Here is a 24,304-nt window from a genome sequence, read left to right as displayed (position 1 = left end):
GATAACTAAGAAGATTTTTTATTACATCAAGATCACAGATAATATAATAAATAACAGTGTGGACTTCCGGCGACAGATACAGTTACTCCCATAAATATTCGGCCAGTCTGATTTTTCACACACTTTTATCGGGTACTTATTCTTACACTATAATGATAACGTTAAATACAACGAAACATGTAGGAAAACATAGTAACACGTTCTACAAACATTGTGATGTAATTCAAAATCCTCTGACAGTCATTAGTACGCCCTCTGTCGTACATTAAATAAAAGCAATAATTCCAGTGCCACCTCAAAAATATTCGGCAACTATACAAAAAGCAATATAAACTCGCATAATTCACAACAATGTTACACATTCAGTAATTTGTAGGTCCACCTTGGTGTCTTAGGACCTATTCCAGTCGATTCGGCATACTGGCGATAACTTTCTTGATATAATCAGGGCTTAATGCCGCCCATTCTTGTAGCAGTCTCCTCTTCAAGTCTCTGAAGGAACTTGGCCGCCGCAATTACAGAGCTGCCTTCATTCGACTCCATACCTTCTCGATGGGGTTCAGGTCGGGTGATTGTGGTGGAGTTTCAAGACCTTCGGGCAGTTGTACAACAGCCACTCCCTGACAAGTTACGACTTGTGCTTGAGGTCGATCTTGGTAGAACTTGAAAGTACACTGTATACCAAGTTGTTCCGCAAATTGTTACAAATTGTTTTTGAGGACAGCCAAATACCCCCTTTTTCTGTCAATGTATCTTCAATGAAACTCAGTGCACAAACCCCGTTCGATGCTACACATCCCTACACGATTGCTCTTCCCCCACAATTTTTTTACCGTTGCTTGTAAATTGCTTGTTCTCAGTTCATCGTGACGTTTCCGCCACACAAATTGTTTGCCATCGGACCCGAAGACGTTGAACTTTGACTCGTCAACAAATAACACATCCTCCCACCAAGCACTGGGTTTGCGTACGAAGGTTTTTGCGAACTCTAGCCGCTTGTTTTCATTTACTGCACTAATGTATGGTTTCCTCCTAGCTCTTCTCCGAAAGAACTCATTCCTTCGCAGTGCTCTTAGCACGGTTTCAGTACCCACTTTCTTTCCACACTCCTCTACAACAGCTGCTGCCAGTTTCGGAGCACTAATTTTCGGATTTCGTTTTCCATTCTGAAGCACAGCTACTCCTCTCGTTGTGTCAGCCTTCTTGGTCTGCCTGTCTGGGGAATTGAATCAATTCTGTCTTCATTTTTGCATCGTTTTATTATATCTCCAATTGTTGTTCTGGTTATGTTATGCATCTGCGATATCTTTCTATGCGATTTACCTCGAGCACGATGGAATATCACGAGCTGGCGTTCTTCAAAAGTGGTATTGTGTTGTCTTTTGCACCCCATTTGATACCATTCCGCAACACTGCAGCAAATGATTTCTGCACGACGTGTCTCGCGACACCGCACTCTTGAACTGAACGTTTTGCAACGCTATTTGCCCTGTCTCCGTAAATGAACACAACGCCAATCCCGGCCTTTTCAGGTGACCGAATATATTTGAGGCGTGTCATTTCACCCATGTTCACTATGGCCTTTCTTTTACAGCATACTGTACATCAATGTTCCGCGATTCCTCTTCGGCCTAAGCAACCAAATGTAGTTTCATAACTTGGACACATTTGGTTTCACATTCGGCTCATGGGTGCTTTATTGTCATCACTTTTTCGCGGATTTTATCAGTGGCCGAATATTTATGGGAGTGACTGTATCTTCTGCGGATTTTTCGCTTTTGCAAATTCGACGTCAACCTCGGAGAGGGTTATCTGAGGAACAATGGCAGGTGATCTGCCGACGTACGAAGAAGTTCTGGGAAGAAAAGGAATGTCTCAGGTTCTATGTGGTCTAGAATTGGTCGAATTCTTTAATGGACTAATACAATATGCGAAGGTCGTCAAACATAAAAGCTGTCTACTTTGAGATATTTCTCTTGCAATCTCCTCGTACGCTGCCGTTTAATTCATTTTACTGTGATACTCTATGGAGCCCACTGAATATAAGCAGGGATGTGCCTCAAAGTTAGCAATTAGAAAAAACACACACGCCCCCACCATTCCTCGGCCATGAAACCGAAGCGATTTTTGTCGTTTTGATTTCCAGCATGTCTAGCGCGCACCGTTAATACTCTTAATTCCATTGGTCAATTCTATCGAAGACTGGGCAATTCTTTGACCTGCTGTAACAAGTTCTAGTTCACTTTCAAGACTTTTGAAGACTTATGACTTCTCAAGTATTGCAAACGATTTTGACGAGTAATCTTGTGAAGCCTTGAATTTGTCAAAAATGCAATGTTGTACAATAGGGTTTATAACTGAACAAGACTGGAACGTGCTATGTTTACAGCACAGTAACTAAAGTTGAGGACTAAAAGTGCTGTCATCTAGCGGATGTGGAGTGATGTCAATTTCTGACGGCTTTCTATTACGGTAATTTTCGGATATTAGCTACAAAATGTATCACTGTAAGGGACTCAGGCATATGGCAGAAGGGTATCTGATGGAATTACAAATATATTTTAGCTGGCCTCGCGGTGTAGGTGTAGCGCGCCTGCCTCTCACCCGAGGCCTCGTGTTCGATAGCTCGCCCACGGCATTGTTTATTCGCTCGTCCCAACAATGTGTGTCTGATTTTTTGTGGGTTTTTTTTTCTGAGAGTTGGAGTATGACGTTGGCGCTGGTGTTGAAAAAATGGCGTATTGTAGTCATGGTAACGTAGGCACTGTTGAGATGTTTTTTTTTTGTTTTTTTGTTTTTTTTGCTAGGGGCTTTACGTCGCACCGACACAGATAGGTCTTATTGCGACGATGGGATAGGAAAGGCCTAGGAGTTGGAAGGAAGCGGCCGTGGTCTTAATTAAGGTACAGACCCAGCATTTACCTGGTGTGAAAATGGGAAACCACGGAAAACCATCTTCAGGGCTGCCGATAGTGGGATTCGAACCTACTATCTCCCGGATGCAAGCTCACAGCCGCGCGCCTCTACGCGCACGGCCAACTCGCCCGGTTTGAGATGTTTAACGGCGCTAAACCGAGTTTTAGCTTCTCATTGTCACTTTGTGTCTTTTCCCGACAAATCTGCTTTGTATTCGTTTTGCTTTGCATTATTTTATCATTCTGTGCGTGCATTTGTATTTTCGGTCTGCGCCAAGTATTTTATTTCATTCCACTTATGCAGGTATTATTGTTACTGTACCGGTTGGTACACCTCTACGCCGCACATTTGGATTTTTCCGCCTTAAAATACCTCCCTACAGGAGAAACCCGGAACTTTAACAACTGAACTAACTCTACTGTTTATCAGAAGATGTCATCATGTGTTTTTGATTTGCTTTTGTTTTTCATTGATCAAGAAGTGTGGACATTCTCTAACAGAGGTCTCTCTGCCAAAAGAAAACTATGATTATGCACTCTAGTGTGAAGGAATGAACTTTCTTGAAGAAATTTTGTATTCATCAGTTTTGTCTTTACTAAATTTTGTTCTTTTATTTGAGGGTTGGCAATATTAAGCTTCCTTTCCGCCTGCTTTGAATTTAACCAATCCTAAATTTCTGTAATTAATTTCCGACCAATAAGGTGTTTCTTCTTCGCCTTGTGTATAAGTTTTTGCTGTCAACCAATAAAAATTGAGTGGGTGTGTCTACTCATTCCTGAAAGGTCTCGAATTTTCCACGAGGGTATAAAAACTGCTGATTTTCTTGTCTCCGGGCCGCTAGTATTACATCTTTCTCAGTGTGTGAATATGTAGCATGGGGCGGGAAGCGCCTCGTTCTTCAGGCAGCCGTTCTTCTACAAGGTAATGGCCTTTTAACATCTGTATTTCTTGCTAGCTCAGCAGTTTAACTCTCGGGGAAGGTTCGAAACCTTTAATATGTAACCCATCTCTTTAAAATGTAAATCCCTTCTCTCTCCATGTAAAAACTACGATTTCTTTAACTGTAATTCGGGGATAGAGAGTGCATTACCCTCACGAGCTCCCCTTCATTTTTAGAATTCGAGGTGACTACGTTTTCGTAACCGTTTTTCTCTTCTTTCTTTAAGTGTTAAATTTATTTTGCAGACTAGTCGCCTCCATAGATTGGGATTAGCCCCTGTATTATCGGCCTAGCGCCACACAGGTTTTAACAAACTTTAGTGTAGGAGTGCAAGTACTCGCCTCCATTCAATTTTGTATTTTGGGCCATTTGTTTAACCCGTTTTACTTTCCTTCCTGAGAAGGCCCAGTAGATTGGGTACAAGGTACCCCTGTGCCATTATAAGTGTGCCTTGAGGGCAGTTAGTGTAAAGTCAGTTTATGGCCTCTTAAAAAGGCTTGAAAGATCGAGAGCGGGTCAGCTCTTTTTAGTATTTTGAAAGGCGCTTCAGGGAGGCGCGACATTTTGATTGCTGGGAGTTAATGCTCCATGTAATTAAGGGTTTTCTGCCCTTTGGTAATTGTGGTTATGAGCTGAGGGCTCAGGAATTGTAACTTGGGGCACGAAGCCCAGAACTTGTAAGAACCCGAAACTCGGGCTTTTCTTGTAAATCTACTCTGGTTCCTGATTTTGTTATTTCCCCTAGTGGAAACTGGTTGAGTTTTTATCTAATCTTGGACTTCTTGATTGTGTACCTGATTTAACTTGTTGTTATTTGTTGTATGTTCAAAATTCTATGTCACCATTGTTTAGTTTCGAAAATATAACCTTTATTGAAATTTTAATTCATCTTTCGGACTTGTAGTTAGACCCATTCCAGCCCGCACCTTCTTTCACCTCTGCCTTCCACGGATAACTCCGTAACAGTTACTATTCATGATTAGCTTACTATTAGTTTCTTCATTGTTGGAAGATTAATTTTAGTAATAGATTAGTTTACGATACAATAGGATTGTGTGTATACGATACAATAGGATTGTGTGTATTTTCACCTGTGGATTGAGAGAATTGGAAGACGTTATTTTCACAGCCATCAATAATGTACAGCCGAGGGTTGGGGTAAAAGTGGTAGGCCATGCCCAACAAACAATCGCTCGAGCGCGGGAAAGAGAAGGGATCGTAGACACTGCGCCAGATGATCTAATAATATCGCTTGGTGTGATTCCACGAGCTCCAGTTCCAGCGAGGAAGAGAGAAGCAGTTATCTCTTCCCCAGCGATTAGTCCGGCGCGGCCAGATAGGCAGTAACCAGGGGCTCTGTTCCGTTATTTTCTTAGCATTGCAATAGCGACTGGCATTCAGTTACGAACTGGTTTCTTGGTTGTGTTTTAATTATGCTTTATAGTTCCCTGCATTGAATTACTTTGTTCAGCTGCAAATATTCCCGTCGTGATTTTGTGATTTTCATCTTTTGCGTAACCTGTAGCTTTTGAGGGAAGGCAATGCGAAATATTTGACCTTATAACAGAGTTTCTAATCTCGCTTCAGGTTTAAAACAATGTTTTTCACGTTATCATGTGTGTTCTGTTATTATGAACTTACAATACATCTTTAGAGAAGCCTCCGTGGCTCAGGCGGCAGCGCGTCGGCCTCTCACCGCTGGGTTCCGTGGTTCAAATCCCGGTCACTCCATGTGAGATTTGTGCTGGACAAAGTGGGAGGTGGGACAGGTTCTTCTCCGGGTACTCCGGTTTTCACTGTCATCTTTCATTCCAGCAACAATCTCCACTAGCATTTCATTTCATCTGTCAGTCATTAATCACTGCCCCAGAGGAGTGCGACAGGCCTCGGCAGCCGGCACAATTCTTATCCTCGCCGCAAGATGGGGCTTCATTCATTCCATCCCTGACCCGGCCACTGACTGGAAAACAGCTTTTCAGTACATCTTTAGAGATTGAATTTCAAAACAACGAGAGCGCATGAGTGGGGCGTGGCTCTGCCTATTCTTCGCATCATTGTTTGTCGGTGTTTATTTCCTGTAATTCAGTGCTTTACCACTCAACTGTCAACTCCAACTCTGGAAAAAAAAGGCCTTTAGACAGTTGAATGCATACGGTGCTGAACTAGTCTGTTATGAATAGTTGAATGCGAGAATGTCGCAGTTTGAAGGCGTGATGTTCTGCCAAAAATTAGACAAATGCACTAGCGAAAGGTTTCAGATGATAAAGTCGAAATCGCCCTTATCGCCATAACGTAAAAAAAACGCGACAACACAGGTCAAAAGGCAAGGTTATGCACGAACTGATTTTAGTCTCGCTGAAAATTTTGCATATGGAGATCGTCCCACAAGAAATAACTGTACAGAAGAACAGCTGCAAGGAGATTCTTCGGCGTCTACGTGACGCAATTCGTGGTAAGCGTTATGAGCTTTCGTCTAGGAAGAACTAGCTGTCGTTACACAACAATGCCCCTGCACGTCGCTCTGTGCATGTCCAAGAGGGACTGGCAAGGTAACAGGTCACCGTTCTACCGCAGCCTCCATACTCACCTGATCTTGCAGCATGCAATTTATTCCCCTTTCCCAGCTTGAAAGGAATGCTACGTGAGTATAGATTTAATTCCGCCAAGGAGATCGCTCCCACCCCACAAGAGCAGCCGTACAGAATCTTTCAGCAGTGTTTCCAACAGCATAGTGACGGACGCCTACTATTTTCAACGACAATCTTGGGCTGTGTAGGTGTACACAGTGTAGTGTGGCTTTCCAGTTCACAAACTTACTGTGGTATTCCATATACAGGGTGGTCCATATGTATTGTACCCCTCCCCTCCCCCCGAAATCATATCTTGTTATCCCTAATTCAGTTTTTCTTTTACAGAGATGGCTGACACAAACTCCTGTAGTATGGAAGAGCGTCTTGTTGTCAGTATTTGGGCTCATGAACGTCCGCATACTGGCAAGACCATGGAGGATATGTAACGAGATTTCACGAGACGATTCCACAAGACCGCACCTCCTAAAGTGACAATACTGCGTTGAGAAAAGTTTATTTGGATGTATCACAGGCAGAGACTTGGAGCACCAGCCAAACGACATACCACATGGATTTGTGCTTCGGTCACCAAACAAGTCACTCCGCAAACGGTCTTCTGAGCTTGGAATCCACGAAAACAATGTTACAACACATGAAGAAGGATCTTGGATTGAAATCCTTGAAACCAGCAGCCGTGAACGAGCTCAGTGATGATGACATGCGCAGACGACTAGCTGCATGCGCAAGACTGTTGGAGGTACTTCGAACACTTCCGCAGCGGGCTGAACTTTTCTTCTCCTATGAGTATGCAATTTATCGAAGAGCATGTGCGAGGAATGTTTAGATCTGGTCCAAGGCAAATCATCATTACTGTATTACGAAGAACTGCAACCTAACCTCCTCCCCCCCCACCCCCCACCCCACGTGTGATGCTCTGGGTCGCTATGTTCGCTAAACACTTGATAGGCCCTTATTTCTTTGATGGCGTAGTCAATCAACACTCCTATCTCGCCATGTTACAGGACGTTTTTGGTTTTTGTTCCAGAGCTCCAAAGACAATCTCCTGAGACATTCCTGGTTTCAGCAGGATGGAGCACCGCCACACTATGCCATCGCTGCCAGGGAATATTTGAAGTCTTAAATATATGAAGTGTTTCCCAACAAGTACTTATCCTTCTAGACTTTAGCAGTGCGTTTGACACTGTAAATATAGACATATTGTTAGCTAAGTTACAAGAACTTCACATGGCTCATTCTGCTATTCAGCTCTTGGGCTCATACCTTAAAAACAGACGACAGCGAGTTGTATCAAACATGAGAACTACAGAATGGAGGACTAAGCTATCTCACGTTCCCCAAGGGTCTATTCTTGGACCTCTGTTATTCTTAATCTATATTAATGACATTTCTCCTCATCTGAACGACTGCAACTATCATCTTTATACTGACGATCTTCAGATATACTCACACTTTAAAGTCCCCGACATTGACAAAGCAATCCACCATATGAACTCGACTTTAAATTCAATTAGCTTGTATGCTAAAGAGAACTGCCTATTAATTACCCTGAAGAAAACGCAAGCAATCATAATAGGACAATCTAGACTTTTAAATACGCTAAACATCATACAACAGCCTAACCTCATGCTCTGTGGTGAAACTATACCTTTTCAGAAGTCTGTAAAAAAACCTAGGCGTTGTCATGAATGACACATTAAACTGGAATGACCATATAACAAGTGTCTACAGAAAAGTATATGCATCTCTTCGCCCCCTAAAAATGAAACAATCCATTCTTCCACACAGCATGAAAATAAAACTTATTCAAACTCTCACTTTTCCAATAATTTATTACTGTGATGTCGTACTAACCGATGCAACTGCAGAACAAACTATGAAACTTCAAAAGGCAATGAACTCTTGTATACGATTTATCATTTCTTTGAACTTTAGGACACATATTTTCCCCTGTTATGAGAAGCTATCCTGGCTGAAAATTGATCAACTAAGAAATTTACATACTGCGACACTAATTTTTCGACTTCTGAAAGAATCTACACCTGAATACTTATCCTCACATTTTAACTTTCATCTATCCATGGACATAATACCAGATCGACTTCTACCCTTATGATACCGGTTAACATTCATCTGTATACAGCCACTCTTTCCAAGCGTCTGGGGCAAGGCTGTGGAACACACTCCCTGTCAGTATACGTAATAGCACTTCAACAGTCTCATTCAAACGGTCTTGTCGAGATTTCCTCTTATATACATGATCAGCTTGTATGAATGTTAGTGTGTATGAGTGCAAGTGTGATTTAAAACTATTGTTAGGTGATGTAGATGTAGATAGGCTAGATAATATTAATAATTAAAAATAACAATTATAATCTGTTATAATATTATTCCATAAATTTAGGTAGTTCCTAGGGACTGTTAATGCCATTTTTCCAAATTATATGATTATGTACGGTATGTAGTGGTTAAGTGTAAGAGAGGGCCGTGAGCCCTAACTTCGCCACACACAAAGGCATGAAATAAATAAAAATAATAGATAGGACGCGGATCGGTACACTTCCGGCGCCTCTGGATTGGCCTCCCAGAAGCTCTGATCTTTTGTCTTCTGACAATGCTCTCTGGGGCATTATTAATCCGAAGGTATCACAACAACGATACCAAACAACAGAACAATTGAAGGATGCTGTTAGGGCTGCCTTTGATACAATCAACAACGGTTTGCTTCGTAAAATATCATACAGGTCATGGCGCCACATCATTTTGTGCCACGAAAATAAACATAAGCCTGGTTGACGTTGAATCCATACTACCTGATATTCTTATAAAGCCATGTAAAGTTATGGGGGAAACGAGACATATGGACAACCCTGTACGTAGCATAAAAGAACATATATCGCTCACCCCGGGCAAAAACCAGGTGTCATTTTATTCAGTTTTTTTTAATTATTGCGGTTACCTACTAAGGTCAATGCTCTCTATCTTCTGAAACTAACAAGACAATTTCGACATAATACTGTACTGAAGGAATAGCCAAATTTTTCTCCCAGATTATTCGAGAATACAAAACAGTCACCGATAAGTTGACTTATCTTGTTAATATCCTGAATATTTTTTGTTACCGAGTTTTTGTGGTAGTTAAGCATGAAAGAAGGTGCTGGGTGGTGAATAGGTCTCAAGCTACTAAAGAGAAATTAAATTTTAAAATTTAACAAGGTTATATTTTCTTTTCAAAATTAGGTAACAACAAATAGAACAGGTACTTAGTAGCCGAAATACAACTTGAAATGTACAATTACAGGGATTAAAGAATTTGGGCTTCGAGCCCTGAAAACACAATTCTTGAGCAACTAGCTCAACTTTACGATATACCAATTTCAACAAAAGGGGCAGAAGACCCCACTCAAACCCTGGAGCCCTTGCTCCAAATTACACAGCAAAGCCTCCTCGAGGCATACAACTCTCAGTTTTAGAAAAGAGCCACTCGCTCTTAAAGTTAAGCCTCTCCCAGGCCACACCAAACTCAACTTTCAAGTTGTCCTCAAAGGACATATACACAGGGGTAAAATACCCAACCTACTGAGGTCTATTAGGTGAGAAAAGATTAATACATGACCTCTAAAATACAACTTGAGAGGAGGCGAACTTGCACTCCTAATACACTTTGCTTTTAAAACCTAATCTGGCTCTGGGCCACTAACGCAAGGGCTAATCCCATACTACAGAGGTGACTTAGAGAAGAACACTTTACATTACATAAACGAAGAAAAGTTGGAGAAAATAAGTTCACCTCAAAACAAATGTGAGTGGGAGCTCGAGAGGGTTAGCACTCTCTATCCCAATATGTAACTTTACAAGAAAAAGAAGAAAAGAGTAGTTACATTTTAGGAAAAGGTTACATGATGGAAAACGCTTCGAACCCGCCGCGAGAGTTAAACTGCCGACCTAGCAAGAAAAGAAGATATTAATAGGCCATTACCTGGTAGTAGATCGCTGCCGAGGAAAGAGGCGCTTCCCGCCTCCTGCTATGTACTTAATACACTGAAAGATGGAACAGAAGTGGCCCGGAGACCCCAAAATCAGCAGTTTATATCCTCTCGCGGAAGATTCTAGGCGTTAGGGGAAATAAAACACCCTCCAACAAAATATTTATTGGTTCGGGAAAAGAAACCCCTACATAGAGGAAAAAGAAACACATTATTGGTGGAAAATTAATTAAAGAAATTCGGGATTGGCTAGATCCAAACTAAGGGGAAAAAGAGGGGTATACAGCCAACTTAAACAATAACAGAAAGAAATTTAACAAGAAACAAACTTTTGAAATAAAAATTTCTCCAACAAAATAGTTCTTTGATTTCGCACTAGGTTGCACTATTGTAATTCTTCAGTAGTGTCCTCTAGAAGAGAAAGTTCACACTTCTTACTTCAAGCGAAACAAAAACACATCAAAAGTGACACAGTTCAAAAACTCAAAATTTTCCACGTGGTGACATCTTCTGAGAAAGTAGAGAATTAATAGAATAGATAAAGTTCAACCTTCCTCCAGAAGAGGAGTTTCAACTGGCGCAACTTTTAAATAAACAGAGTAGAGGTGTACCGCCCGGTACAGACCTCCCCCCCCAAAAGTTCCTCCAAGGGGTAACACAGAAGAACATAAGCTTTGTTTCCAAAATAAGGTCCAAGTTTTGATGTTGATATTAAGATTAATTGCGGAAGCATTTATAAGATTTTAGTAATTTGGTTGGTTGCAATTTCAAAATTTTGTTGTTGCCGGTGCAGTAAAGTTTTTATGTTTGTAGAATTTGTATTTCTGAAGATAAACTTTTAATACTTAAAGGTGAAGAAAAATTTTGCAATGTCCACCAAATATTGTTGTTAAATTCCCAAATGTAATTATTGCTTATGGTGACTGTCCATGTAGTTGATGTAGATTGAGTCGGATGGCCAGACCGGCCGTTGCAGCTTGCGTCCAACGGAGGCCGCTCGGACCCCTCAAGTACCCTGAGATACCGCTCGCCCGCACTATGAGGGGAGCAGAGGTGTTGAAGTACGCCGCGCCCGCGGTGAACAGATACAGGCTGCGGGCATGTAGCAGGTCGTGCGCCGCACATCAGCCTTGGCCGGGAGGTGAGCTCCGGCTCGCCGTGCACATGTCGTCCTCGCTGGAGAGGAGGGGGCCCATCCCCCTCCCCAGTCGCTGCACGGCGCTGCGCGGCTGCGGGGGCGCTGAAACATTAAAGCTAGGCGGCAGAATTGTGTTGGACAATTATTTTCTTTGAGGGTACAGGCTTGTAGAGAGAGTGAGGGGCCAGCGGCGTGCAGATATTCATGGTATTCATTAAGCCACTGTGTAGAGTGGAGCAGGAGACGGGAGCGTGGTAATGGCCGTGGCAAGAACAGGATGGCAGTTTAACGGGTCGGGGCAGGTTTTACATAAGGCTTACATCTAAAACCAAAATATTACAGAAGGGGCAGAATGCCTTAAAAGTGAAACTCAAAAAAAAAATATAACCTTCATATCCTTTCAAAATAATATGGAGCAAGTTAACACAGAAATTACACCGGTTTCACCTGGGACAGGTGAACTCTAAATATCCTCTCGGTGGCTGGATTACTTAGCAATAAGGTAACCGGCGTAAGAAAATCGAGAATGATACAAGGCCCATGAAATCTGGGGGCAAGCTTGCCCGCGGGAACAAAATTTTTGACCATAACCTGGTCACCTACCTTCAAAGTGGTGGGTCTCCGTCCACGATCATACCTTTCCCTAACCTTTTCATGAGACACTTTAAGATTAGCTTTAGCCTTCTTCCAAAGATCTTTAATGTTGTCCGGATCTATTGTCTCGGGCAGAATGTCATTCAGAGACCAGAGGTTAGAGAGCGGCGTGTTGGGAACGAACTTAAACATCAAAGAAGCTGGAGTAAATTTGTGAGATTCATGAACCGCCGAATTCAAAGCAAAAGCTAACCAATGCAGGGACGTGTCCCACCTAGAATGATCTTCATGATGATAGGCAATAAGTGCGGACCTGAGATTGCGGTTAACCCGTTCAGCCAGAGATGGTTGAGGGTAATAAGCAGATGTAGTTACATGAGAGATGGACAAGTCAAAACAGAATTTACGAAACAGATTTGATGTAAAAGCTTTAGCATTATCAGATACAATGTATTGGCACGGACCAAAAGAAGCAAAAATAGAATTTAGGCAAGTAATGGTGGACTGAGCGGTAGCCAGCTTAGTCGGAAATAACCAGGAAAATCTTGTAAAACCATCTACACACACAAAGATGAACTTGTTGGCATTACCCTTTGACTGGGGGAAGGGTCCCACATAATCGATATACAGGCGTTCCATGGGGCGCGACGCTTGATGAGAAGACAAAAGGCCTACTTTAGTGGACATGGTGGGTTTACTGATCAAACAAGATTTACAAGCTTTTACAAGTTCTCGAATTTCACCGTCCATACCTTTCCATATGAACATTTCACGAATCTTTTCACGAGTTTTAAAGATTCCAAGATGCCCCCCCAATGGGGTCTCATGATAGTATTTGAAGATCATAGGTACAAGAACCGCTGGAACAACAACTTTCATCAACTTATCATGCCTCGAAGGGCAACATAGAACACCATTCCTCAGAACATAAGGGACAACATGTTCCCCAGAAGAAAGGGTTTCCATTATAGGAGCCAGCGTCGGATCTTCACGTTGGTATTTCTCAATATCCCTAAAAAGCATGGGAGCACCTGTTAAGATGGCATTAACACCAGATAGTATGGACTCGGAAGGTGATGAACTATCGACCGGTTCGTGGGTCTCGACGTCGTTATGAAACATACGGCTGAGTCCATCAGCAACAATATTTTCGGTACCTCTGATATGTCGTACATCAAATTGGAAGGCAGAAATACGGATGGCCCAACGGGCTATACGACCAGTACGACGCGGCCTACCTAAGACCCAGCTTAAGGCTTGATTATCTGTCTCCAGGTCGAATTTGACATGTTCCAGATAGAGACGGAACTTTTCTAAGGCGAATAAGACTGCCAACCCTTCGAGCTCATAGATGGAATACTTGGCTTCTTGAACCGATAGAGTCCTAGATGCATAGGCGATGGGACGCCTCCCTAGTTCAGTCTCTTGAAGAAGGACTGCAGCTACAGCTGACGACGACGCGTCCGTTTGGACGATGAATTTCTTCGAGAAATCAGGCATAGCAAGTACAGGGGCATTACAGAGAGCTAATTTAAGATCTTCGAAAGCGGCTTGTTGAGAAGGTCCCCACTCGAATTTGATGCCTTTCCTACGAAGAAGGTTTAAGGGCGCCGCTCTATTAGCGAAGTTAGGAATAAACTTCCTGAAGAAATTCACCATACCAATGAATCTAGCGATACCTTTGACGTCCTTAGGAGGTTTAAAATCACGGATGGCCTGTGTTCTAGAATGATCGACTGCTACACCATCAGGTGACACAATATGCCCTAGGAATGACATAGAGGGCTTAGCAAAGGCAACCTTGGACAACTTAACAGTTAACCCAGCCTTACGAAGGCGATTGAGAACTTCTCGCAAATGATCTAGATGTTCTTCAAAGGTTTCGGAAAATACGACGACATCATCCAAGTAGTGATATAAGTACTCAAATTTGATGTCGGAAAAGACCCTATCTAGTAGCCTAGTGAGCACAGCTGCCCCCGTGGGGAGCCCGAAAGGCACGCGGTTGTATTCATATAAATTCCAGTCCGTGGCAAACGCTGTAAGATGTTTAGACTCTTCGGCAAGGGGAATTTGATTATAGGCCTGATTCAAGTCCAAGATGGTGAAGAACTTGGCCTTACGAAACCATGAAAAGCAAGAATGAAGGTCGGGAAGGGGCACAGATTGCAACACCACCTTCCGATTGAGAGCCCTGTAATCAATGACAGGCCTGAAGCCTCCTTGGGGTTTCGGGACTAGAAAAATAGGCGAAGAATACGCTGACTTAGAGGGCCTAATAATACCATCCTTCAACATCTGATCGATGATTTCTTTCAGAGCCTTCATTTTAGGTGGAGATAGCCTATACGGTGGAAAACGGACAGGAATTGAATCCGTGACCTCAATTTTGTATTCAATAAGGTCAGTAACACCAAGAGTATCAGAGAACACCTCGGGAAACGACTGACACAGTTTCCGAATACTATCAGCCTGCTCCTCAGGTAGATGTCTAAGGTCTAACAACATCTCATCCTGGGTAGGCGAAATAGATGAACATGATACAGAATTACACTTTAACAAGGGAATTCTACAATTGGACGCAAATTTGAATATGCACGACCTACTCTGGAGATCGAGCACAAGACCAGTGTGAGAAATGAAGTCCGCTCCCAATATGATGGGGCAAGACAAACGCTTGGCCACAAACAATTTGATCTTCCATGTAAACTTAAAAACCCGAATTTTGACATGTATGGAACCTAGAATTTCTAATGGAGATGAATTAGCCGAAACATATTGAACAGGAGAAGAGACATAGTCAGGGAGTTTACAAACAGATTTCAATTTAGAATACCAATCAGCCGAAATAATGGAACAAACACTGCCTGAATCTAAGAGAGCTGTTATAGGCTCGTTATTTAACTCAATCTTAAGAAAAGGAACAGGTGCGGGGGTATCCGCCGCAATCCTAAGACACTCTTTAGGGCATTCAAAAGATGAATTTGAAGGCTGGTCGTTCTCTGCATTTACAACCTGTTTACTAGGGGCTAAGTCACGGGAAGATGGATTAGTCGGCTCAGCCGACGCCACTAGTCACTTTTTATTATTGGAATAGCTGGAATTTGCACCCGAAGTTGAGCAGGAGGGGGTGCTATTTGAGTTTGGGCAATTCTTGGCGATATGTGAGAAGGCCCCACACTTAAAACAGCCTTGTGATGACCCTACTCCATTCCTTGTCCCACTTGACTTGATCAGAGGACACTTATTCCGCAAATGGTCAGGCGACCCACAAGCATAACATTTACGGGGATTGACTGGTCGGCGAGGTGGAGGCCGAGTGTTACTAAAGGAAGGCGGGGGTTCTTTCGCCACACGCAAGGAATCGGCATACCTAACTCCTTCCGCAGAGACGGCTAATGCTTCCAGTTCAGAGAAGGTTTGCGGGCACGCCGCGAAACACAAATATGACCTGTAGGGTGGTGAAATCCCTTCAACAATAGCTTGCACGATCTGATCCTCAGGGAAGTGGAGAGCAAACACCCTAGTATAAAACTTAATATCTTGGATGAAGTCTGCCAGGTTTTCATCCAAGCGCTGTACCCGATAATAGTATTTCTGAATAAGGGAGGACCTGGCCCTAGCCGGGATGAAGTTAGCTAGCAAATGGGCGTGGAAATCCTCAATAGAAGATTGCTCGGCAATGGCTCTAACTATTTTGTCAGATAGAACACCAATAGCATAAGGATAGATAATTTGCAAAATTTGACATGGGGAAAGAGAAAACACAAGGGCATGATCCTGAAATTCCACTAGAAATCTTAAAAATGAAATTACGTCACTGGTGGTGTTGACGGAAAACTTAGAGATACCTCTAAGCAACATTGCCAATGGATGAGGCAAGCTGCTGAACCCAGGTGTCATAGTCGTTAAAGGTTTCAAGGGCAAGGAAGTTAATTCAGAGCGGATGTTACTCAATGACGCACGGCGTTCAGATTCGTTGTTCGATGGGGCAGAGATAGTTTGAGCAGCAACGGTTATCCTATTGACTTCTCCCTGAGGAGGCTCTTCCTCGTTACCTACATTCACCGTGGCGGGTTGATCAGTTTTGGGAGGTGCTTCGCCGGTTAGCAATTGAGTGACCTTATTAGACAATTCAGAAATAGTTTCAAGGAGCGTATTAGCTTGCTTCCTCTGAACGTCATTCACCTTTAGAGACAATAGATCATTAACTCTATTTGCAAAGTGATACAGCCTGCCTTGCACACGCTTAATTTGATTAGGAGATGGATCGTTTTCATCAAAAAAGCTGACTACCGATGCTAGCCCAGTAATATTCTCGACAATCGTGGAAAGAGAGTCATCAATTTCTTTCTCTCCCAAATTGGGGATGGAAATGGGCAAATCAAGGGACTCTCTAAGCTTGTTAGTGTCTATTGCAACCGTGCCTCCAGATTGAACGTTTCTGATAGTTAACTCATATATCAACTCCTCTTTGCGCAAGTAGTTAAGGAGGAGAACATCGCGAGGGCCGGGCATGATGACAGAACAATTTTGAAAAACTCAAAAAATTCCAGCAACTGAGAAAATTGTTAGAGTTCGAATCAAAGCAATGTTTAGCCGTCAAAAGGGGCTAAATTGAGACCCATTCAACCACGCTCTGCTACCACTTGTTACCGAGTTTTTGTGGTAGTTAAGCATGAAAGAAGGTGCTGGGTGGTGAATAGGTCTCAAGCTACTAAAGAGAAATTAAATTTTAAAATTTAACAAGGTTATATTTTCTTTTCAAAATTAGGTAACAACAAATAGAACAGGTACTTAGTAGCCGAAATACAACTTGAAATGTACAATTACAGGGATTAAAGAATTTGGGCTTCGAGCCCTGAAAACACAATTCTTGAGCAACTAGCTCAACTTTACGATATACCAATTTCAACAAAAGGGGCAGAAGACCCCACTCAAACCCTGGAGCCCTTGCTCCAAATTACACAGCAAAGCCTCCTCGAGGCATACAACTCTCAGTTTTAGAAAAGAGCCACTCGCTCTTAAAGTTAAGCCTCTCCCAGGCCACACCAAACTCAACTTTCAAGTTGTCCTCAAAGGACATATACACAGGGGTAAAACACCCAACCTACTGAGGTCTATTAGGTGAGAAAAGATTAATACATGACCTCTAAAATACAACTTGAGAGGAGGCGAACTTGCACTCCTAATACACTTTGCTTTTAAAACCTAATCTGGCTCTGGGCCACTAACGCAAGGGCTAATCCCATACTACAGAGGTGACTTAGAGAAGAACACTTTACATTACATAAACGAAGAAAAGTTGGAGAAAATAAGTTCACCTCAAAACAAATGTGAGTGGGAGCTCGAGAGGGTTAGCACTCTCTATCCCAATATGTAACTTTACAAGAAAAAGAAGAAAAGAGTAGTTACATTTTAGGAAAAGGTTACATGATGGAAAACGCTTCGAACCCGCCGCGAGAGTTAAACTGCCGACCTAGCAAGAAAAGAAGATATTAATAGGCCATTACCTGGTAGTAGATCGCTGCCGAGGAAAGAGGCGCTTCCCGCCTCCTGCTATGTACTTAATACACTGAAAGATGGAACAGAAGTGGCCCGGAGACCCCAAAATCAGCAGTTTATATCCTCTCGCGGAAGATTCTAGGCGTTAGGGGAAATAAAACACCCTCCAACAAAATATTTATTGGTTCGGGAAAAGAAACCCCTACATAGAGGAAAAAGAAACACATTATTGGTGGAAAATTAATTAAAGAAATTCGGGATTGGCTAGATCCAAACTAAGGGGAAAAAGAGGGGTATACAGCCAACTTAAACAATAACAGAAAGAAATTTAACAAGAAACAAACTTTTGAAATAAAAATTTCTCCAACAAAATAGTTCTTTGATTTCGCACTAGGTTGCACTATTGTAATTCTTCAGTAGTGTCCTCTAGAAGAGAAAGTTCACACTTCTTACTTCAAGCGAAACAAAAACACATCAAAAGTGACACAGTTCAAAAACTCAAAATTTTCCACGTGGTGACATCTTCTGAGAAAGTAGAGAATTAATAGAATAGATAAAGTTCAACCTTCCTCCAGAAGAGGAGTTTCAACTGGCGCAACTTTTAAATAAACAGAGTAGAGGTGTACCGCCCGGTACATTTTTAATAAAATGGCTACAAATACGTAAGTCAGTCTGTCTTGTGTGTAGCATATTTTCTGTTTGTATTATGGGCACTGAAAAATGAAATGGCGTATGGCTTTTAGTGCCGGGAGTGTCCGAGGACAAGTTCGACTCGCCAGATGCAGGTCTTTTGATTTGACTCCCGTAGGCGACCTGCGCGCCGTGGTGAGGATGAAATGATGATGAAGACGACACATACACCCAGCCCCCGTGCCAGCGAAATTAACCAATTGTGGTTAAAATTCCCGACCCTGCCGGGAATCGAACCCCTGGACCCCTGTGGCCAGAGGCCAGCACGCTAGCCATTTAGCCATGGAGCCGGGCACTAGTAACAATACACGAATATGACTTACACCACTTTGGTTTTGAACGGACCACCTCAGAAAATAATGTCTGATCAATATACGTAGGACAAGTCGTTTTCATTCAAAATTCAAAGTAGATACTTCATTAATATTTGTAATTAAACCCATTATTTAAAAAAAGCAGTTTCAAATAGCGCAGAATGGTTTCACATTTGGTGAATTGGTGATTTCGCATTGTTTAAAAACAAAAAACAAAAAATTCCCTGAGAACTTTCACTTTTTTGACTTCTTATTCTCTGGTAGGTCCGCCTCTGTGGTGTAGTGGTTAGCGTGATTAGCTGCCACCCCCGGAGGTCCGGGTTAGATTCCCGGCTCTGCCATGAAAATTTGAAAAGTGGTACGAGGGCTGGAACGGGGTCCACTCAGCCTCGGGAGGTCAACTGAGTAGAGGTGGGTTCGATTCCCACCTCAGCCATCCTGGAAGTGGTTTTCCGTGGTTTCCCACTTCTCCTCCAGGCGAATGCCGGGATGGTTCCTAACTTATGGCCACGGCCGCTTCCTTCCCTCTTCCTTGCCTATCCCTTCCAATCTTCCCATCCCTCCACAAGGCCCCTGTTCAGCATAGCAGGTGAGGCCGCCTGGGCGAGGTACTGGTCATACTCCCCAGTTGTATCCCCCGACCAAGTGTCTGAAGCTCCAGGACACTGCCCTTGAGGCGGTAGAGGTGGGATCCCTCGCTAAGTCCGAGGGAAAAACCGAACCTGAAGGGTAAACAGATGATGATGATGATGATGATGATGATGATGATTCTCTGGTAACTTATGTATAGCATGCATAGCATTGTAGAATACATATCTGTCACCGCCGTCTACTTATCCAATCTGTCGCAAATTCTGAATATTTCTAAAGGGTTTACATCGATCACTCACGGTTCCTAGAACAAGTTATTACAAAAATTAATTTCGACAGCTATTTCCGCCCTCTGTCTCCCAGTTCTTTGGGGAACCATATTTTTAAGATTCCCCCAAGCTTCGCTCTTTCATTTCACCCTCCAGGTCATATCTCTTACTTATCCGCAACTCCCCTTCGCTATTTCCTTCTTATTTGTTTGTACTCTCCCTTCTTTTAAGCTCTTTTATAAGCATTTTAATTTAGCACAACCCTCGCTTAGTTTTTCTAATAACACTTCTTCCGTGGGGAGTTTCCCTTTCCTCCAAGCATGCATCTCGATATTGAAGGTAGACGAACATAAGGATAATTAACAAAAGGAACTTGAGCTCTAAATCCATATTTATGTCCCTGCTGTCAACCGGAACGGCTACAGAAGTGTGAAAGTTATTGTACGAGTACAAGAGCAAGTTCGCTTTCTTGTCGCTTGCCTTTTGTCCCGCTGATGTAGGATCCGCTTCTCGATTTTTTTTTTTCCCAAAGGAACGCTATCTTCCACATGACAAAATGCACTATTTGGCTGCTGAACTACAATCGGTTATTTGTGTTGTCAGCGTCGTGGTCGATAACCGACAGTTTCTGGAAGGTGATTCGTCACACTTGCTATGATCTTAGGTGTAGCCTGTAGGGTGTTGTCATACAAGAGGTTGTATAATCTGATTATGATGATTATTATTATGATTTTATTTATATAGCTCCTTGGCTGAATGGTCAGCGTACTGGCTTTCGGTTCACAGGGTCCCGGGTTCGATTGCTGGGCGGGCCGGCTATTTTAACTCCGTATGGTTAATTCCTACGGCTCGAGGACTGGGTGTTTGTGTTTGTCCCAGCACATTCCTGTTCATATTCATATTTTTATTTTCTGTGGAATTTGTTTTACGTCGCACCGACATACGAGACGTGTTTTTTTTTTTTTTTTTTTTTCGTATGGGCCGTTTGAAAATAACTACACAACGAAAGACGATTTCCACACACTACATTTATTTGCAGATTCCACATACATACATACATACATACATACACACATACATTACATACATACATTACATACATACATACATACAGACAAAGAGATCTTGATCTTGCGCTGGGACAGAGTATGTTTAGCCTTCACCTTTACAGGCGAATCTTTTGTTTTTGTACAGATTTGAGTGTCCGATGAAGTTTTTGACTCGTTATGCCGAAGAAGGTGACGACATGTTGAGTCAGGTCGTAACGGGAGACGAAACATCACGCCCGAATCGAAGCAACAGAGCATGGAATGGAGACACACACACAGACTCTGTCCCAGCGCAAGATCAAGATCAAGAACTCTTGGTTATCGGAGCAGGCGGCACGATTCTACGAAGTGGGCATTCAAACCTTAGTTGTAAGGTATGATAAATGTTTAAACAAACTTGGCGACTATGTTGAAAAATAGAGTAAAGTATGTAGAATCTGCAAATAAATGCGCTGTTTGTAAAACGTATTTCGTGTGTAGTTTTTTTTATTTTTTGCAAGTTGCTTTACGTCGCACCGACACAGATAGGTCTTATGGCGACGATGGGCGAGGAAAGGGCTAGGAGTGGTCAGGAAGCGGCCGTGGCCTTAATAAAGGTACAGCCCCAGCATTTGCCTGGTGTGAAAATGTGAAACGACGGAAAACCATCTACAGGGCTTATCCTCCATCTTGGTTCTTACCTGCTGGAAGGTTAGGCCTACATGGTCAAATGCTAGTGTCTCCTAACTGCTTCCCATTTGAATGCATTGTTCCTATGTGAATTAACTGATTAAACACCAGCAGGGGTGGCGTTAGCGGCGGGGGGAGGGGGGGGGGAGCGAGGGGGCCCGACTTATAGACGCCAAACAGAGATTTGGGCTGAAAGTCACGTAGGCCTTAAAAGTTAGAATGTACAAGGGAAGGTACAGTAACAAAGGAATAGTTTCTAGAACAATTTGGAAGGCGAGCTCGAGTGAACGTGGGCTAATATGCGGGAAGAGGGGGAGACTGAAGAAACGAATGAAAAGCCTGGACAATGTTAGACGTAGATAGATGACTTAATTTTTACGCAACCAAACGAACATTCTAGAACAGAGTTTTCCAACTTGTAAGGGCTCGAAAACCACAATGAAAATCTTGCGCATTATCACGGGCCGCACTTCAGTAACCGGCTAATTTTCGTAAAATTCTACACGTAGAACAGAGGTACCAATATGAAATAATATGCATACCGGTACCGTACAACTGAAGGAAGGTTTCATCATTTTAATAGCTGCCTCTGTGGATCAGCGGTAGAGTGTCGGCCTCCGGATCCCAAGATAGCGGGTTCAAACCCGGCAGAGGCATTCGGATTTTTGAATGGCGGAAAAAAGTCCATTTGACACTCCATGTCGTACGATGTCGGCATGTAAAGGATCTCTGGTAACACACTTGGTCTTTACCCGACAAAATTCATTAAATCTCAGCCACAGACGCCCAAGAGAGTTTCGGTTTACTCGGAACGTCGAAACTGACGAGCAGACAGCCAGATGGCGTCAAATTGAAATGTCTGCACATGGTAGCTGAGGCCTTATTATTATTATTATTATTATTATTATTATTATTATTATTATTATTATTATTGCTTAAAACACTGTTTTACAATTGAATACACGTGTGAAAAATTAAACAGGTGTACGTCAAGGTGATGGACTCTTCGCTTTACTGTTTAACTGTGCTTTTGAAGAAGTTGTCAGCATTTGCCTGGTGTGAAAATAGGAAACCCCGGAAAACCATATTCAGGGCTACCGACAGTGGGGCTCGAATCCACCATCTCCCGAATGCAAGCTCACAGCTGCGCGCCCCTAACCGCACGGCCAACTCGCCCGGTTAATGGTACACTATTGACAACTTACCTTTGCTAGCTGGGAGTTGATCCATTTGGCAAAAGTCTTCTTCTGTACATCCTCTCGTTCATCTGAAACAAAAGAAATGATACTTAATATGGAACTGCAATGGATCTTCAACTGGGGCTGGAAAATGAAGACTTTTAACTTCATTTGAGAGAGAGAGAGAGATCTCAACTACTCGCAGAACGTAATAGAACAGTTATACAATGTATAAGAACTTCTGTGCAGTTTACATTATATCTGTACTAATATTATAAAGAGAAAAAGATTTGTATGTTTGTATACTTGTTTGTAATGGATAAACTCAAAAACTACTGAACCGATTTTAAAAATTATTTCACCAATAGAAAGCTACATTACCAGGGAGTAACATGGACTATATTTTAGTTTCAAAACAACTAGAGATCCTAATGGAAATTGAAATAATGTAACCCATGGTATCAAAAATTTGCCTATAAAAGTCATTATAGGCCAATATAGACGAAATATCGAATTTGTCGCACAAGGACGAGACAAAGCTCATTTCAAGTCTTACGACCCGAAGAGCAAAACTCGGTTAGGCCCTGGGGGCCCTGAAAATCATGTTTTAAGAGCCTAAAACCAACCGTTATGGAGATATTGCCATCATACTACCACGCTCTACTGTAGTAATCGGATGAAGTAATGACCAGCCGTAACCATGGCAACGCCAGCTCAAGGATTCTACAGTAGAATAAAGGCCTGCGGTTCGAAGTAGGCACATGCGTAAACGGAGGCTAGACCAAGGAGAGATTCTGCTGCACTTATGGCTGTCTGAAAAAAAGCACTGTGGGCGCAAGCCACCCCTATGGGGGGAGGGGGAGGGGGGGAGGGGGGAGGGGGTGGCATATAAATATAATCGAAAATATTGTCGAAACCATAGGTTTCGGGGTCGCTGAGATGAACACTGACACACCGCATGTCGTTTAGGTTCAAGTTCAGCCCCCATTGGCATGGGGGTTGAAAAGGGGGTGAAAAAGTTAAAAATGGGCCATATTATAGATTTGTGTGTGTGCACCCCTCTGATGGTGGTGGTGGTGATTATTGTTTTAAGAGGAAGTACAACTGGGTAACCATTCTCTATATAACATTAATCAGAGAGAAAAATGGCAGGGGTCAGACACTTCGAAAAATGAAGGTATCGCCAAAGGAAGGCAAGGGCCACGAAGGGTATGAAAACGAAAGACTCCCTAGGCCTCCATACGCAATACCGTCGGGGTCGGAAAAGAAAAAGAGTTGACTAAGTGAAGTCGGAGAGGATAGATGAAAGTGAGGAGCCTGGCACAAGTGAGTGGAAGCAATGCAGGACTCAGCTAAGGGCTCCGTGGTCGCCATACCACGCTCCAAGAAGTTCAGAGCCCCTGGGGCCCCTTTAGTCGCCTCTTGCGACAGGCAGAGGATACCATGGGTGTTATTCTACCGCCCCACGCACAGGGGAGCACCCCTCTGAGCGGGGGTGGAAAGGGGGTGAAGCATCAGTCAACGTGCCAATAACGAAATCTACAAAAAACTGCTTCACACATAATTAACAGGAATTAAATACCTAAAAGTAAACAACCAATGAAGTGCCCGGGCAGCGCCGGGTAATATACAGCTCAAAATGAAACTCGTACACCGAAGTATAACCTTGTATTGATCATGGCAATAAGGTAACTATTATACATTAAATATAAAATAAAGTTTGTTTGAGTTGTCTGCATAACAGGTCAAAATGAAACTCGTACAATACATTGCTGATGTCAATGTAAACAGTACAGAGCCTATTCACTCCCTCATTCCTATTCAGACTTATGCCCAGGTTAGACGTGCTTGATTCCGAGATCTATTACAGTACGTAC

At 42.7% G+C, this 24,304-nt stretch overlaps 1 protein-coding gene across 1 annotated transcript in view; it reads right to left on the bottom strand.

Annotated features, from left to right (window-relative positions):
- The window catches only part of LOC136884743 (dystrophin, isoforms A/C/F/G/H), a 1,317,506-nt gene that overhangs the window by 1,143,802 nt on the left and 149,400 nt on the right, over window positions 1-24,304 (bottom strand). The window contains exon 2 of the mRNA XM_068230054.1: window positions 22,455-22,516. Coding sequence (XP_068086155.1) covers window positions 22,455-22,516 — 62 coding nt within the window. The remainder of the gene's footprint in view (window positions 1-22,454; window positions 22,517-24,304) is intronic.

Source organism: Anabrus simplex, chromosome 13 (assembly GCF_040414725.1).
Source record: "Anabrus simplex isolate iqAnaSimp1 chromosome 13, ASM4041472v1, whole genome shotgun sequence".
In the NCBI taxonomy this organism is placed as follows: Eukaryota; Metazoa; Arthropoda; class Insecta; order Orthoptera; family Tettigoniidae; genus Anabrus; species Anabrus simplex.
Note: the sequence above shows the minus strand (reverse complement) of the source record. Positions and strands in the feature narration are given on the sequence as shown.